The 13,821-nt window shown below is 41.8% G+C and overlaps 1 protein-coding gene across 1 annotated transcript; it reads left to right on the top strand.

Annotated features, from left to right (window-relative positions):
• Window positions 1–2,889: 2,889 nt before the first annotated feature.
• LOC137352820 (probable G-protein coupled receptor 139) lies at window positions 2,890–4,826 on the top strand. The gene is made up of 2 exons (XM_068018675.1): window positions 2,890–2,956; window positions 3,916–4,826. The coding sequence occupies exons 1-2, from the start codon at window positions 2,890–2,892 to the stop codon at window positions 4,824–4,826; spliced, it is 978 nt and encodes a 325-aa protein (XP_067874776.1).
• Window positions 4,827–13,821: the final 8,995 nt, after the last annotated feature.

The following is a 13,821-nucleotide window of genomic DNA, read 5'->3' as shown; positions in this document are numbered from 1 at the left end:
TCCATTGCCTCTGCTCTTTCTGCTTCTACTGATAGTTTGTAAACCTCCATTTCATTAGTGAACACTGGGCAGGGTGATCTCCAATTGCTTTCAAACATTGTCCACATCCCAAAGGAACCAAACCAATATCTCAGAAGCAAAATCCAAAACAGCAAGTCAGAACCTCCTGATCCTCATAAATCTTGACATATCTCTTCTCCATAAACCTCTTTCCCATGCCACCAAGCTTTATTTTTTTATTGGGCTTAAGAAATGTGATTTCCCGTAAAGTTTGTTTTCAAACAAGAACTTAAGTGCCCTTCCGACGACCTTTTATAAACATCAAAGTCCAACATCAATTTCAGTTCTCCAATGAATCCATCTCCTCAATTCTAACACCACAAATCCTCAAAATATATTAAACAATCAAATAGCAGCAACATCATAACACAAGTCAGGAGTCGCATGGAATACTCTGCACTTGCCTGGATGAGTGCAGCTCCAAATACCCTCAAGGAGCATGGTACAATTCACAACAAAGTACCCCATACACCACCTTCAACATTCACTCGCACCACCACATATGCATAGTAACAGCAGTGTGTGCAATTCATAAAATGCCCTGCAGCAAATGCTCCATTAAATGCACATTTAAAACCCTGACCTGTATTACCTAGAAGGTCTAGGGTAGCAGATGCATGGGAACACTCCAATCCACACAGCATCCTGACTTGGAAATTTATCATAGTTGCCTCATTGACTCTGGGACAAAATCCTGGAACTAACGTCCGAACATTACTGTGATACAGCGACAGAACATAGGCTGCAACATTTTAAAAAGGCCCCTCACCAGAACCATCTCACGGGCAATTAGGTATAAGCAATGTTTGTTGTTCTAGCAGCAGTACTCACAGTCCAAGAACGAATAAAACAACAACAGCGAAAAAAAAAGACATACTTCCAGTGGTTTGTGTTTCCAGGACGAGGGGACATAAACTACAAATTAAAGCCAGATATTTCAGGAGTGAACTTAGGAAATACTTTTAAACGTAAAGGATGACAGAAGTTCAGAACTCTCCTCCTGAAATCACAGTTAATATTTGGTCACATTTTAAATGTGTTTTAAATCTTACATCAATGGACTTCTGTTAACCATCAGTGTTAGGGATATAAGGCAAAGGGTGTAGAAGTGGAGGTCTGTCACAGCTCAGCCATAACCACACTGAATGATGAAATAGGCTTGGGGAGCTGGTGGTGTGGTGGTGGTAAATGGTGTGCCTTTGATTTAATGTTTCTGCCAAATTAGTTTGTGAAACTTTATTTGACAGAGGAACTGTATTGGTTTTATTTTATTTTATTTTATTTATTTAGAGATACAGCACTGAAACAGACCCTCAGCCCACCGAGTCTGTGCCGACCATCAACCACCCATTTATACTAATACTACACTAATCTTATATTCCTACCACATCCCCACCTGCCCCTATTCTCTTACCACCTACCTAGACAAGGGGCAATTTATAATGGCCAATTTATCTATTAACCAGCAAGTCTTTTGGTGGTGGGAGGAAACCGGTGTACCCAACGAAAACCCACGCAGACACAGGGAGAACTTGCAAACTCCACAAAGGCAGTACCCAAATTTGAACCAGTGTCGCTGGAGCTGTGAGGCTGCCGTGCGAACCACTGCGCCACTGTGCCGTCCACACAGACGGTGTAGGATTATAGGGTGGTGTTCGTTTAAGGTACTTGATTTGATTGTGTGCCTGTATTAGTTTGAGTTGCTTTGTTATATTGAAGTGCTGTATCAGATTGTGGTTGCGTCGATTTGAGGTGCTGAATCAATTTAAGATCACCTACTAGTTTGAGGTTCCAGAGTAGAGTCATTGAGGCATAACTGCACAGAAGGAGGCCATTCACCTCATTACGCCCATGCCAGCTAACTGTAGAGTAATCTAATCAAGTCTATTCCCCCACTCTACCCCGGTAGTCCTGAAAGCTTTCTTTCTCATCCTTCTTCGTTTTGAAATCATTCATTGTTTCAGCTTCCATCACCCTCCGAGGCAGTGAGTTTCAGCACTCGCTGCAATTATTTTCCTCATATCCTCCTACATCTGTTGCCTAAAACCTTATAACTGTGCCCCCCAGTCCTTATACAATCAGATATTGGGAACAACATTTCTGTCTAACATATCAAAAACTGTCATCAACCTGTGCACCTCCATCAAATCTCCCCTCGATCTCCTTTGTTCCAAGGACAACAGCCCCAGCTTGTCCAACCTAACCTTGTAATAAAAATTCCTCAACCCTGAACCAATCTGGTAAATCTCCTCTGTACCCTCGCCAGGACCTTCATATCCGCCTCAAAGTGTGATGATTAGACCTGGATGCAATTCTTGAGTTGTGGCCTAACCAGCACATTATAAATGTTCAGCAAAATCTTTCTACTGTTGTACTCGAACTTGTATTGATGAAGCCCAGAATTCCATCGGCTTTAGTAACTATTCCATCAATAATTCCTGTCACCTTCAGAGGTCTGTGCACATGAACTTCAAGATCTGATTTCATTAAAATGGATGTCTTTCTGTTATAACATAATTTGAGGAGCTACATTTATCTAATTTTGCTATCGAGAAGAATGTATGTCGCACTGTTTTGGGTAATGTTTGGTCTCAGGCTATTCTTTTGTGTTTACAAATTTAATCTCAGCATTAAATATCACCCATCATAACAGCGACATAACTTGCCTGTCCTAATTGGTTTGCTGATATTTAAAAAGATGTTGCAATTTCATTGTCCCTACGGAGACTTGACAGGGGATAAATTAAATGTTCTGGGAATGTATTGACGTAAAATTTAATTCAAAGAGATTGCCTGCTGCACGAGAGGACAGATCGCTTCTGAGAAAAAATGCTCAGAATATTTGTCATTATCGATAAAATATATTACATGATGATTGCTGTCATTGGTGTTCCTGGTAAGTACCAGTATATTTGAAGCTGTGTGAATCCCTATGGTAGCTGGTCTCTGTTTTTGCTCTGTGACTGATAATGTGTAGTGTTCAGTGTTATATGGGAAGCCAATCAGTACTGGCCAATGGAATGGGTAGGCAAGTGGCAGATGACATTTAATGCAGAGAAGTGAGAATTAATTCATTTTGGTAGAAAGGCCATGGAGTGTCAATATAAAATAAAGGGTGCACTTATAAAGAGGGTGCAGGAGCAGAGGAACTTGTGTTTATCTGCGCATAAGGCACTGAAGGTAGCAGGACAAGCTAAGAGAGTGGTTAATAAAGCTTCATAGACTTTATTATTAGCGCAATAGAGTCCAAGAGCAAGGAGGTTATATTAAATCTGTGTACAACATTGGTTTAGCTTCAACTGGAGTAATGTGTCCAGTTTTGGCACCGCATTTTAGGAAGGTTGCGAAGGCATTGGAGAGAGTGCAGAGAATAATTACAATAATGGTTCCTGGACAGAGGAACTTCACTTAATAAGTTATATTGCACAGTTTGGGGCTATTTTCCTTGGAGAAGAGAAGGCTGAGAGGAGATTGAAGACTGTGATTCAAAATGATGCAGGGTCTGGACAGAGCAGGTAGGGTTGTTTCCATTCGTGAATCCAGCTGCCAGAATTCCTGAGAGCGGTGATATGGCCCTACCAGAGTAAAAGCCGTTATCAGGTTAAATCAAAGGCTGCTAACTTCAACAAAATATTTAAATTTTCAGCTCGCCTCCCTGGAGGTGTTTGGCTGCCCGCCCCTTGTCCCACCTCTGTTAAACATGGCAGTGGGTGGGTTGGGATCAGATTGAAATTTTTGAAATGTTAACTACTGACCTCACCTCAACCCACTTGTTATTGTGTGCTAAAATACAGCCCTTACTGTCTGGGCTCAGACACGCAGAATTTTTGATCAGTAATTTCCTTTCACTTACAGTTAATGTAGTGGCGATTGCAATCCTGTCCCGGGGAAAGTGTGGACTCTCCACCTGCACTACTCGCTACCTGGCGGCCATGGCAACGGCAGATTTACTGTTCATTATCACTGATGTCATACTGTATCAGATGAAATTGTATTATTTCCAGGGATCTTTCCTGCATATCACCCCTGTGTGCATTATTAACAGTTACCTGCTTTATGTAGCTTCAGACTGTTCTGTCTGGTTCACTGTCACTTTCTCCTTTGATCGATTTGTGGCCATTTGCTACCAGAAGCTGAAAACGAAATATTGCACCAAGAATACGGCAGCTGTGATTCTAGCAACAACATGCTTTCTGTTCTGTTTGAAAAACATACCTCTTTACTTTACATTAGAAGGTGGAGTGGTAATCGACAATGTGCCTTGGTCCTGTAATATGAAGCCAAGCTATTATACTGAGGTCGGATGGGTGGTCTTTGACTGGTTTGATAAGGCATTAACACCACTGCTCCCATTCGCTTTAATTCTGTTGCTCAACGCTCTGACAGTCAGATACATTTTAGTGGCCAGTCAAATCCGTAAGGTACTGAGGGGTCAGAGCAAGGAACAGAAGCACAGTGACCCAGAGATGGAGAGCAGAAGGAGATCTGTGATATTGCTCTTCACCATATCCGGAAGCTTCATACTTCTGTGGTCACCATATGTTATAAATTTCTTATATTATAACATTGCAGGAATAGATCCAAACTATTACAACAATTCTTTGCATATCTTTGAAAGAATCGGATATATGCTCCTGAGTTTAAGTTGCTGCACAAACACATTTATTTATGGGGTGACTCAGTCCAAATTCAGAGAACAATTCAAGAGTGCAATAAAATATCCCGTAACATCAATTATTCAACTCATTAATAAGCGGCACTATTGATAACCGCCCAGAGGAAGCTCCCAGATCCTCCAGTTCATCAATGCAACATTTAGAACCAGACTTCCCGTACGTGAATTATACCAAGACTATCTGCTCCATCTTAAGAATCAAGCAGTAGGGAGGCAAAGCATTAATTTTGATTGACAGTTCGAAAAATTTCCTTTGACACAGGAACATTAGTTTTCCATCAACTCTTCTGTAAAGAATCGATTAAGCTATTTCTAGCAGCAAGTCGTTTGCAGCTTTCACAGAAAGAGCCTCGTCAATAACTTGGCAGGCAGAGCTGAGTTTCCCTTTATAGGATTGCATTATATAGAATATAAATCCCAGAGGCAGCTCGTTCGCCCCAACTCCTCTGTGCTGGTGTTTATACTGCACAGAACTTTCCTCCATTTTATCTGCCTCAGCTCAGCATTCCAGAATATATTTCTATTCCCTTTTCTCTCATGTACTCGTTTAGTTTCCCTTCGAAAGCACCAAAACTATTTTTGTCATACACTTTAGTGACAAATCCCACATTCTAGCCACTCTGTGGGTAAAGAACTTTCTCCTTATTTTACTGCTGAAATTATTACTGGCTATCTTGTATCTATCTTCCTTAGTTTTGAATTCTACAGCAAGTGAAATAATTCTCCACATATCTATCCTGCCAAATCCATCCACAATGTTAAAGACATCTATCCGTCCTCCCTTAAGTCTTCTATCTTTTACAGAATCTCTCTGTTGTGGTACCATACAGTAATCATTGTGAGCATGATGTCGTTTTCTCCAGCCTCCTCCACACACTTTGTTCCCTAATTACACAATGCAACCCTCTCCCTGGCAACTGCCTGAGGCTAATGCAGACTGCTTACAGTATTGGTGCGGTATTTGACTGCGACATGAGGTTCACACCACATATCCGTTTCATCACCAAGACTGTTAGCTTCCACTTCTGTATTATTGCCTGTGTTCACCTCATCCCAGCTCATTCGCTGCTGAAACTTGCATTCATGCATTTGTAACAACTAAACTTGACCATTCCAATGCACTTCTGGCTGCCTTCCCACGTCCTCCACCTCCATAAGTTTAAGCACATCCAAATCACTGCCTTTTGTGTCCTACCTTGCAACAAACTCCATTCACCATCACTCCTATGATACAGTGTCTCTTGGTGCAGCAACATCTCAGTTTTAAGAATCACATACTTGTCATCAAATTGCTTCTTGGCCTCGTCCAGATTCTGCTGTCCTGCAGCTCTGCACCCATGCACGTCCCCAAATTGGATCAGTCCACCATTAATGGCTATGATCTTCCTAAGACCCGAAGTTCTGGAGTATTCCCACCTATTCATCCCACAAGAAAGCTGATTGCCGTTCTACCTCTCTTTCTGTCTTCCTTCAAGATACTTTATAAAAACGTGCTTTGATCATCTTACCTGAAATCTCTCCACATGGTTCAGAATTACATTTAGGTTGGTAACGTTCCTGTTAAGAACCTTGGGCCGTTCAAATAAGTTAACGGAGCTATATAAGTTGATGTTCTTTTTCCTACTCTAAATATAATTTGCACTTTCCTCATTGTTTTATGTCCATTTTATTATATGAAGACCAAGACCATGCATAGTATTATACGTTTGGCCTGACTGGGGACCAGTACATGTTTAACTTAACTTGGAACATAGAACATAGAACAGTACAGCACAGTACAGGCCCTTCAGCCCACGATGTTGTGCCGAAACTTTAACCTACTCTAAGATCAAACTAACTACCTACCCTTCATTCTACTATCATCCATGTAACTATCCAAGAGTCGCTTAAATGCCCCTAATGTATCTGCTTCTACTACCACCGCTGGCAGTGCATTCCACGCACCCATCACTCTCTGTGTAAAGAACCTACCTCTGACATCTCCCCTAAACCTTCCTCCAATCACCTTAAAATTATGCCCCCTGGTGATAGCCCTTTCAATCTTGGGAAAATGTCTCTGGCTATCCACTCTATCTATGCCTCTCATCATCTTGTACCCCTCTATCAAGTCACCTCTCATCCTTCTTCGCTCCAATGAGAAAAGCCCTAGCTCCCTCAATCTTTCTTCGTAGGACATGCCCTCCAGTCCAGGCTGCATCCTGGTAAATCTCCTCTGCACCCTCTCTAAAGCTTCCACATCCTTCCTATAATGAGGCGACCAGAACTGAACACAATATTCCAAGTGTGGTCGAACCAGGGCCTGATAGAGCTGCAGCATAACCTCGTGGCTCTTAAACTCAATCCCCCTGCTAATGAAAGCCAACACGCCATACGCCTTCTTAACAACGCTTTCAACTTGGGTGGCAACTTTGAGCGATCTATGGACATGGACCCCAAGATCCCTCTGTTCCTCCACACTACCAAGAATCCTGTCTTTAAGCCTGTATTCCGCATTCAAATTCGACCTTCCAAAATGAATCACTTCACACTTTTCCAGGTTGAACTCCATCTGCCACTTCTCAGCCCAGCTCTGCATCCTGTCAATGTCCCGTTGCAACCTACAACAGCCTTCTACACTATCCACAACTCCAGCAACCTTCGTGTCATCGGCAAACTTGCTAACCCAGCCTTCCACTTCCTCATCCAAGTCATTTATAAAAATCACAAAGAGCAGAGATCCCAGAATAGATCCTTGTGGAACACCACTGGTCACCGAGCTCCACGCTGAATACTTTCCATCTACTACCACCCTCTGTCTTCTGTGGGCCAGCCAATTTTGTATCCAGACAGCCAACTTTCCCTGAATCCCATGCCTCCTTACTTTCTGAATGAGCCTACCATGGGGAACCTTTCAAACACCTTGCTAAAATCCATATACACCACATCCACTGCTCTTCCTTCATCAGTGTGTTTTGTCACATCTTCAAAGAATTCAATAAGGCTTGTGAGGCATGACTTGCCCTTTACAAAGCCATGCTGACTGTCTCTAATCAAACCATGATTTTTCTAATTATCATAAATCCTGTCTCTCAGAATCCTCTCCAATAATTTGCCCACTACCGATGTAAGACTGACTGGTCTATAATTCCCAGGGTTATCCCTATTCCCTTTCTTGAACAAGGGAAAAACATTTGCCACCCTCATATCATCCGGTACTACTTCTACTGCTTATGAATGTTATACCCCTACAAATAAATCCCAATGCTTTGTTCACGTGTTTAATTGTTTCACTGACCTGTGCATTTCATGATTTGATCACCTACACCCTTGATCGTTTTGATCCTTTAGCCCATTCACTTACCTCTTTACTGAGGAAAGGGTCATTTCGGAGAAGACAGAAGAGAAGGAGACTATTCTGTCTATTGTGTCTGTGCCAGCACTTTGGTACAGCTATCCAAATAGTCCCACTCCTCTGCTCGCTCCCTTCTTTTCGTTTTCCTTTCACGTATTTATCACATTGCCTTTTGACTATTAGTATTGAATCAGCTTCCACGAGTGTTTCAAATAGCGTATTCCAGTTCACAACAGATCTTTGTGTAAATATGTTTCTCATATTGACACTGTTTTTTTTTTGCCAATAACCTAAAATCTATTTGCTATGTTTGCTGAAACGTCTGCCAGTGAAAAGAGATTTCCTTGATATACTCCATCAAAACATTCATGATTTTGGGCACCTCCATCAAATCTTCCCTTAAGACTTTCTCGTCTGAAAAGAGTGAATCCAGATGCTCCTGCATTCTGGACCCCATTTTAGCAAACCTGGGCAAACTCGACGAGACATTAGCATCCTTCCCAAAGTGTGGTACCAGTAATTGAGCACAGACCGCCATTTGAAGCCTAAGCAATGATTTAGAAAAGGTTTAGAGCCATAACGGCACAGGATTAGGCGATTCAGACCGTGATGTCCATGCTGGCTCTCAGTGGAGAAAGCAAATCAGTCCCATTTCCTGATTCTATCCCCGTAGCCTTGCAACTTTACTTCCCTCAAGTGTTCATCTAATTTCCTTTTGGAATCATTCATCGTTTAGGTTTCCACAGCATTCACAAGCAGCGAGTTCCAGATCATTACCTCACACGGCATAAAACAAATCTCCCTCACAAGCCCCTGCACCTCTTGCCCAAAACCTTAAATCTGTGTCCCCCAGTCCTTGCACTATCAACTGATAGGAACAACTTTCCATTGTCTACCCGATATAAACCTATCATACTCTTGTACACCTCTATCAAATCTCACCTCAATTTCCATTGCTCCAAGGAGAGAGAAAAAAACAGCTCCTCTCGACTAACTTTGCAGCTAAAATTTCTCATCCCTGGAAACGTTCTGGGAAATCACCTCTGCACCCTCTCAAGGGCCCACATAGTCTTCCTAAATTGTGGAGCCAAGTCATAGCGTTATACAGCACAGAAACAGGCCCTTCAGCCCATCGTGTCTGTGCCAGCCATCAAACACCTAACTATTCTAGTCCCATTTTGCAGCATTTTGCCTTGGATGCTATGGCATTTCAAGTGCTCATCTAAATACTTCTTAAATGTTGTGAGCGTTCCTCTCTCTACCACCCCTTCAGGCAGTATATTCCAGATTCCAACCACCCTCAGGGTGAACATTTTTTTCCCTCAAATCCCCTCTAAACTTCCTACCCCTTACCTTAAATCTATGCCCCTGGTTATTGAACCCGCCGCTAAGGGAAAAGGATTCTTCCTATCTAACCTATCAATGCCCCTCATAATTTTGTATACCTCAATCATGTTTCCCTCCCCCCCCCCACTCTTATCCGTGTCTGTTCTAAGGAAAACAACCATAGCCTTTTCAACCTTTCTTCATAGCTGAAATGTTCCAGCCCAGGCAACATCCTGGTGAATATTCTCTGTATCCTCTCCAGTGCAATCACATCCTTCCTGTAGTATGTGCCCAGAGCCGTACACAGTACTCCAGCTGTAGCCTAACTAGCGTTTTATACAACACCATCATAACCTCCCTGCTCTAATATTCTGTGCCTCGGCTAATAAAGGCTTCCACATGCTTCTTTGATCAAGGTCCATTGCTGAATGGGCTTTCAGCTTTGTTTTTTGTCTTTCTTTTTATTTGTTTTCACTCATGTCTGCAATAATCACGAGAAAACCCCTCAGTTATCAGTCAGGAACCTCTCCCTATTTCACGTCCAGTCCCTATCTATTTACCGATGATTTCTCCAATAATAACCATTTTTGTTTAACTGTATATCATTTAGGAAAGATTGAATCTGGTGGCCATGTCTATAAATTGTAGGATGAAAATATTTCTATCTTTGTCCCATGCCTTTAAATCCATGACAACTATCGAGTTAACATTAAGTACCAATCAAAGGCTGATAATAGGACATGGCAGTGTTCTTCAATATTTTTCATAGATTTCACACTTCTCAATAATCTCTTCAATTAGCCTCATATACACTTTATAAATGCATTTGTATCTGTTATCAGAATTAATACATTTTGAAATGTTGAATGAACAAATTAGGTCAATTTGTTTTTTGTCCTTGTTTCTTTTGAGCTGATGTCATTAATAAATGTCTAACAATGCGATGATTTGATTAAGGGGACATAATAATGTCCTGACTAGGTAAACTGCAGACCAACTGCATTTCCTATAATTTTCCTTTTAATGTTCCATGTCAAGTTTCATCTGCCTTTTTATAGAAGGTTTATTCATGAGAATAATTATCCAAATATAGACTACATCGCTACTTATAAAACGGCTACTCCAGCTATTTTACATTCTATTGCTACTCTCTATGTTGTACTTAATGTGCTGACATCGCCATCCATAAAACATGGAGAAATTTTGTTTTCCTTAACCTTGCTTAAATGCTCACTGCTTAGTGAATCAGGATAACATGTTAAACGAATGGCCCCATATTACATTCTAAGTGTAAATAGTATCTAGTAATAAATAATTAAAGAGGTCTGGTACCAGTAGATTCATCACAGACTCAAATCCTTTGTGTTCAGTATAATTTTTTGAATTCATCATTATCTTCACCCCATTCCACTGAATTCTCTTTTCGTATGTCATTTCCATTCACACAGTACGCCACTTGATGATACTTCAAATTGAGCACAAAAAACATAATATGGGTATTCCTATGATACTTATTTACATTCTCTGCATTCCAATTCTGTTCTCTGCTCTGATAGCCGAATCTGCAAAAATTGCTGCCATCCTCGTTCTTCCTGTGTGAAATCTTTCTGGTGTATTGCTTCCTGTGCCCGTTATCTGGAATCTGTTGAAATCTGGAGTCTTCTATTCTTTCTGTCACCACTTGTTCTGTGAAAGAAGTGAATGATTCACCTGGAATTTTTACGGCAGCCGCCATTTTATCCGAAATATTTTCTTCTCTGAAAACATAACACCACTTCTCATAGGAAGGAACAACGCCAAGGCCATATCATTTTCTATTTGTTAGGGTGTTACCTGTGTCCACAAGTTCATTTCATTCCTACACTTATAATTTTTGATCACGGGTCATGAATTACCCAAAAGGATCCAGGGTCAAAGCCACAGCCAACCGTGTGACTTTGTCATTTGATGGAAGTTATGTGGAAGAATTCATTCAGCGGATCGATTACCCAGGAACGAGTAAATGATGTTGTAAGAATTGCTGAGTCGGTTTGTAAACGCTTTCTTTATAAAGTGGGAATGGAATCCAGAGTTTGCTTCACCTCTGTGATACTTTATACGGGGTACTGACCTTAGGTGGAAGTCACACTCCCTGTTTACGATTCTTACAGATTCTGGCAACCATAAGCTGTGGCTCAGTGGGTAGTAATCTTGCCTGATTTATGAAATTGTGCGATCAGGTCAGAGTTCGAAATCAAGGTGGATGCCACCCATCAGAAAATCAGAATAGGCCAGCGAGACACAGAAAAGAAAACTTTGTGTTAAATTTGTGAGCCTCGCTTTCTGGAATGCTTGACGCAGTGCAATTTTGCCCTTGTGGATGACAGTTATTTGAATAGAGATTTTAACAACTTATTGCAATATGAAGGTAACTTGCGTACTGAGTGTGGCAACATTTTCAGCGTCACATTATACAATATACTTTGCTGGGTGTGGAATCAGGGTGTTATATTTTCAAAATAGTGAGGTAAACTCAAACTCCTTTCGACACTAACATCAGTGTTTTTAATGAGCCCTGGGCGGAAAGTAAACCGAAGACCTTCAAGCAGCAATCAATGTCAGATTTGATCAATTGTTATGGATTAACTAATTACAATGTTTAAAGCGTACAGAATATGCCATTAAATAGCGGAATATGGGTTTATTACAAGCCTGCATGAGGAAGTGCATCCACTGCAATTGTGATGTCGCCAAAAGCAGCAAACAGAAAATGGCTAACTGAATGTATGTGGTGTTTTACTCAGGTTACGAGAGAGGAGAGAGAAACAGGCCTGTGCGCACACACACAAACACTCACACAGGCACACACACATGCAGACACACACATACACAGAAACAGAGGGACCAAGGGATAGACAATGACTCCTAGAGTTTAAAAAAATAACAAAATTAGCTGTGGATGAGTTAGTTACAAAATATGTGAAGATAGACTGTGTCGATATGAGGGGTGTGGGAGAGTGATTCTGGAAGCTGATGATCCCCTAGTAGAAGCTGATCAGTGGACATGGGGATCCACATGCAAAAGAGCACGAGTAAAGGTGATCTGGTTGATGGGATATCAAAGGAAGTGCCGTGCGATGGAGGCAGAATTGATTAAATTGAAACAGGAGATGGAGGAAATATTGGATGTAGTGGAAAGAAAAACTTGGAACAAATACAGTTTGGAGAGGAAGGAATGAGGTAAAGAGAGAATCACAACAGAGAAGTGGAGAGATAGGTCAGTAAGATGGATTACATAGAGAGTCAGTGTGTCCATAATCAGTGTGAACTGTGGTCTGAGAAAGAGATAGAACAACGAATGAGGGTGGGGCATGGAAAGAGAGAGAGAGAGAGAGATAGAGATAGATAGAGAGAGAGAGAGACGGATATCATAACAGCCTATAGAGTTCAGCGGCAAGACACCAACATACTTGCCCACCACACACACTGCAATTGACATATTTGAGATGCTGGAAGAGAGATTGCAACAGAATTGGGATGTCATTTGCGCGTTAGGGGAGTAGAAGCTGTAGACAAGGAAGAAAATATGGGGGAGGAGTTTGAGGAGGGCCAGTGGGAAGAAACAGTCCGGCCATCAGGAACGGAAACCATGGAAAAATTGTGCAGATGTGCTCCAAGTCCCAATCAGCAATGGGGTCTCACCATCTCGAACTTCTTATTCCCTACTCGTCGAGAAATTGCAAAAAAAAGGGCTGGGAACTTTCGGAAGTCCAGTTGGGTAAGAGTCGTACGGCCATTTCACCAGATGGCCGGGCTTCTCTGTTTGGACGATGGGGAGAACGTCTGAATGCTCCTTTTTGCCATGGTACCCTTTATTTTTATAGCCCTGCTGAATGATTCAAAGACGGGGCAAGGGACATGAGATCAGAGGAAAACCCGAGCCGCAGCATCCAAAGGTCTGACTAGAGGGGACCCATTGAAGTTTTTAGACCATACACACCAGAAACCCACAGAGACACCAGCAATGTTTACCTGCAGGCATTTGGCAGTGTACGATCAGACCCATGGCAGCGCCACTCGAGGTTGACCACAGTAAGGCTGACGCCTTTAGTCACTGGTTGCCGACCCTTTCAGTCCACTCTGTATCCTATCTGTAGGTAGCCTTTGGGGACTATGAACCAGATGCAGATAAGATGGACGGAGGAATCCGAAGGAAAATTACCTTTAGATTTGAAAGGAGACAGAGAGAAAAGGTGACTAAATGGGAAACCCCGAAGTAAAAGCATAAACTACATGAAATAAAAGGGAACACTCAAAAACATTCTCATCAAGATGGAAGCGAGTACATTTCAGCCCCTTGGTGTTATCACTATTGGAGGAGCAAAACCCAAGGGATAAAGTGCCCAGACCAGGATCCTGGGAGGACATGGAAAAGTGACCAGCAGCTCTA

This window comes from Heterodontus francisci, chromosome 39, assembly GCF_036365525.1.
Source record: "Heterodontus francisci isolate sHetFra1 chromosome 39, sHetFra1.hap1, whole genome shotgun sequence".
NCBI classification, from domain to species: domain Eukaryota; kingdom Metazoa; phylum Chordata; class Chondrichthyes; order Heterodontiformes; family Heterodontidae; genus Heterodontus; species Heterodontus francisci.
This window is presented reverse-complemented; position numbering and strand designations above follow the sequence as displayed.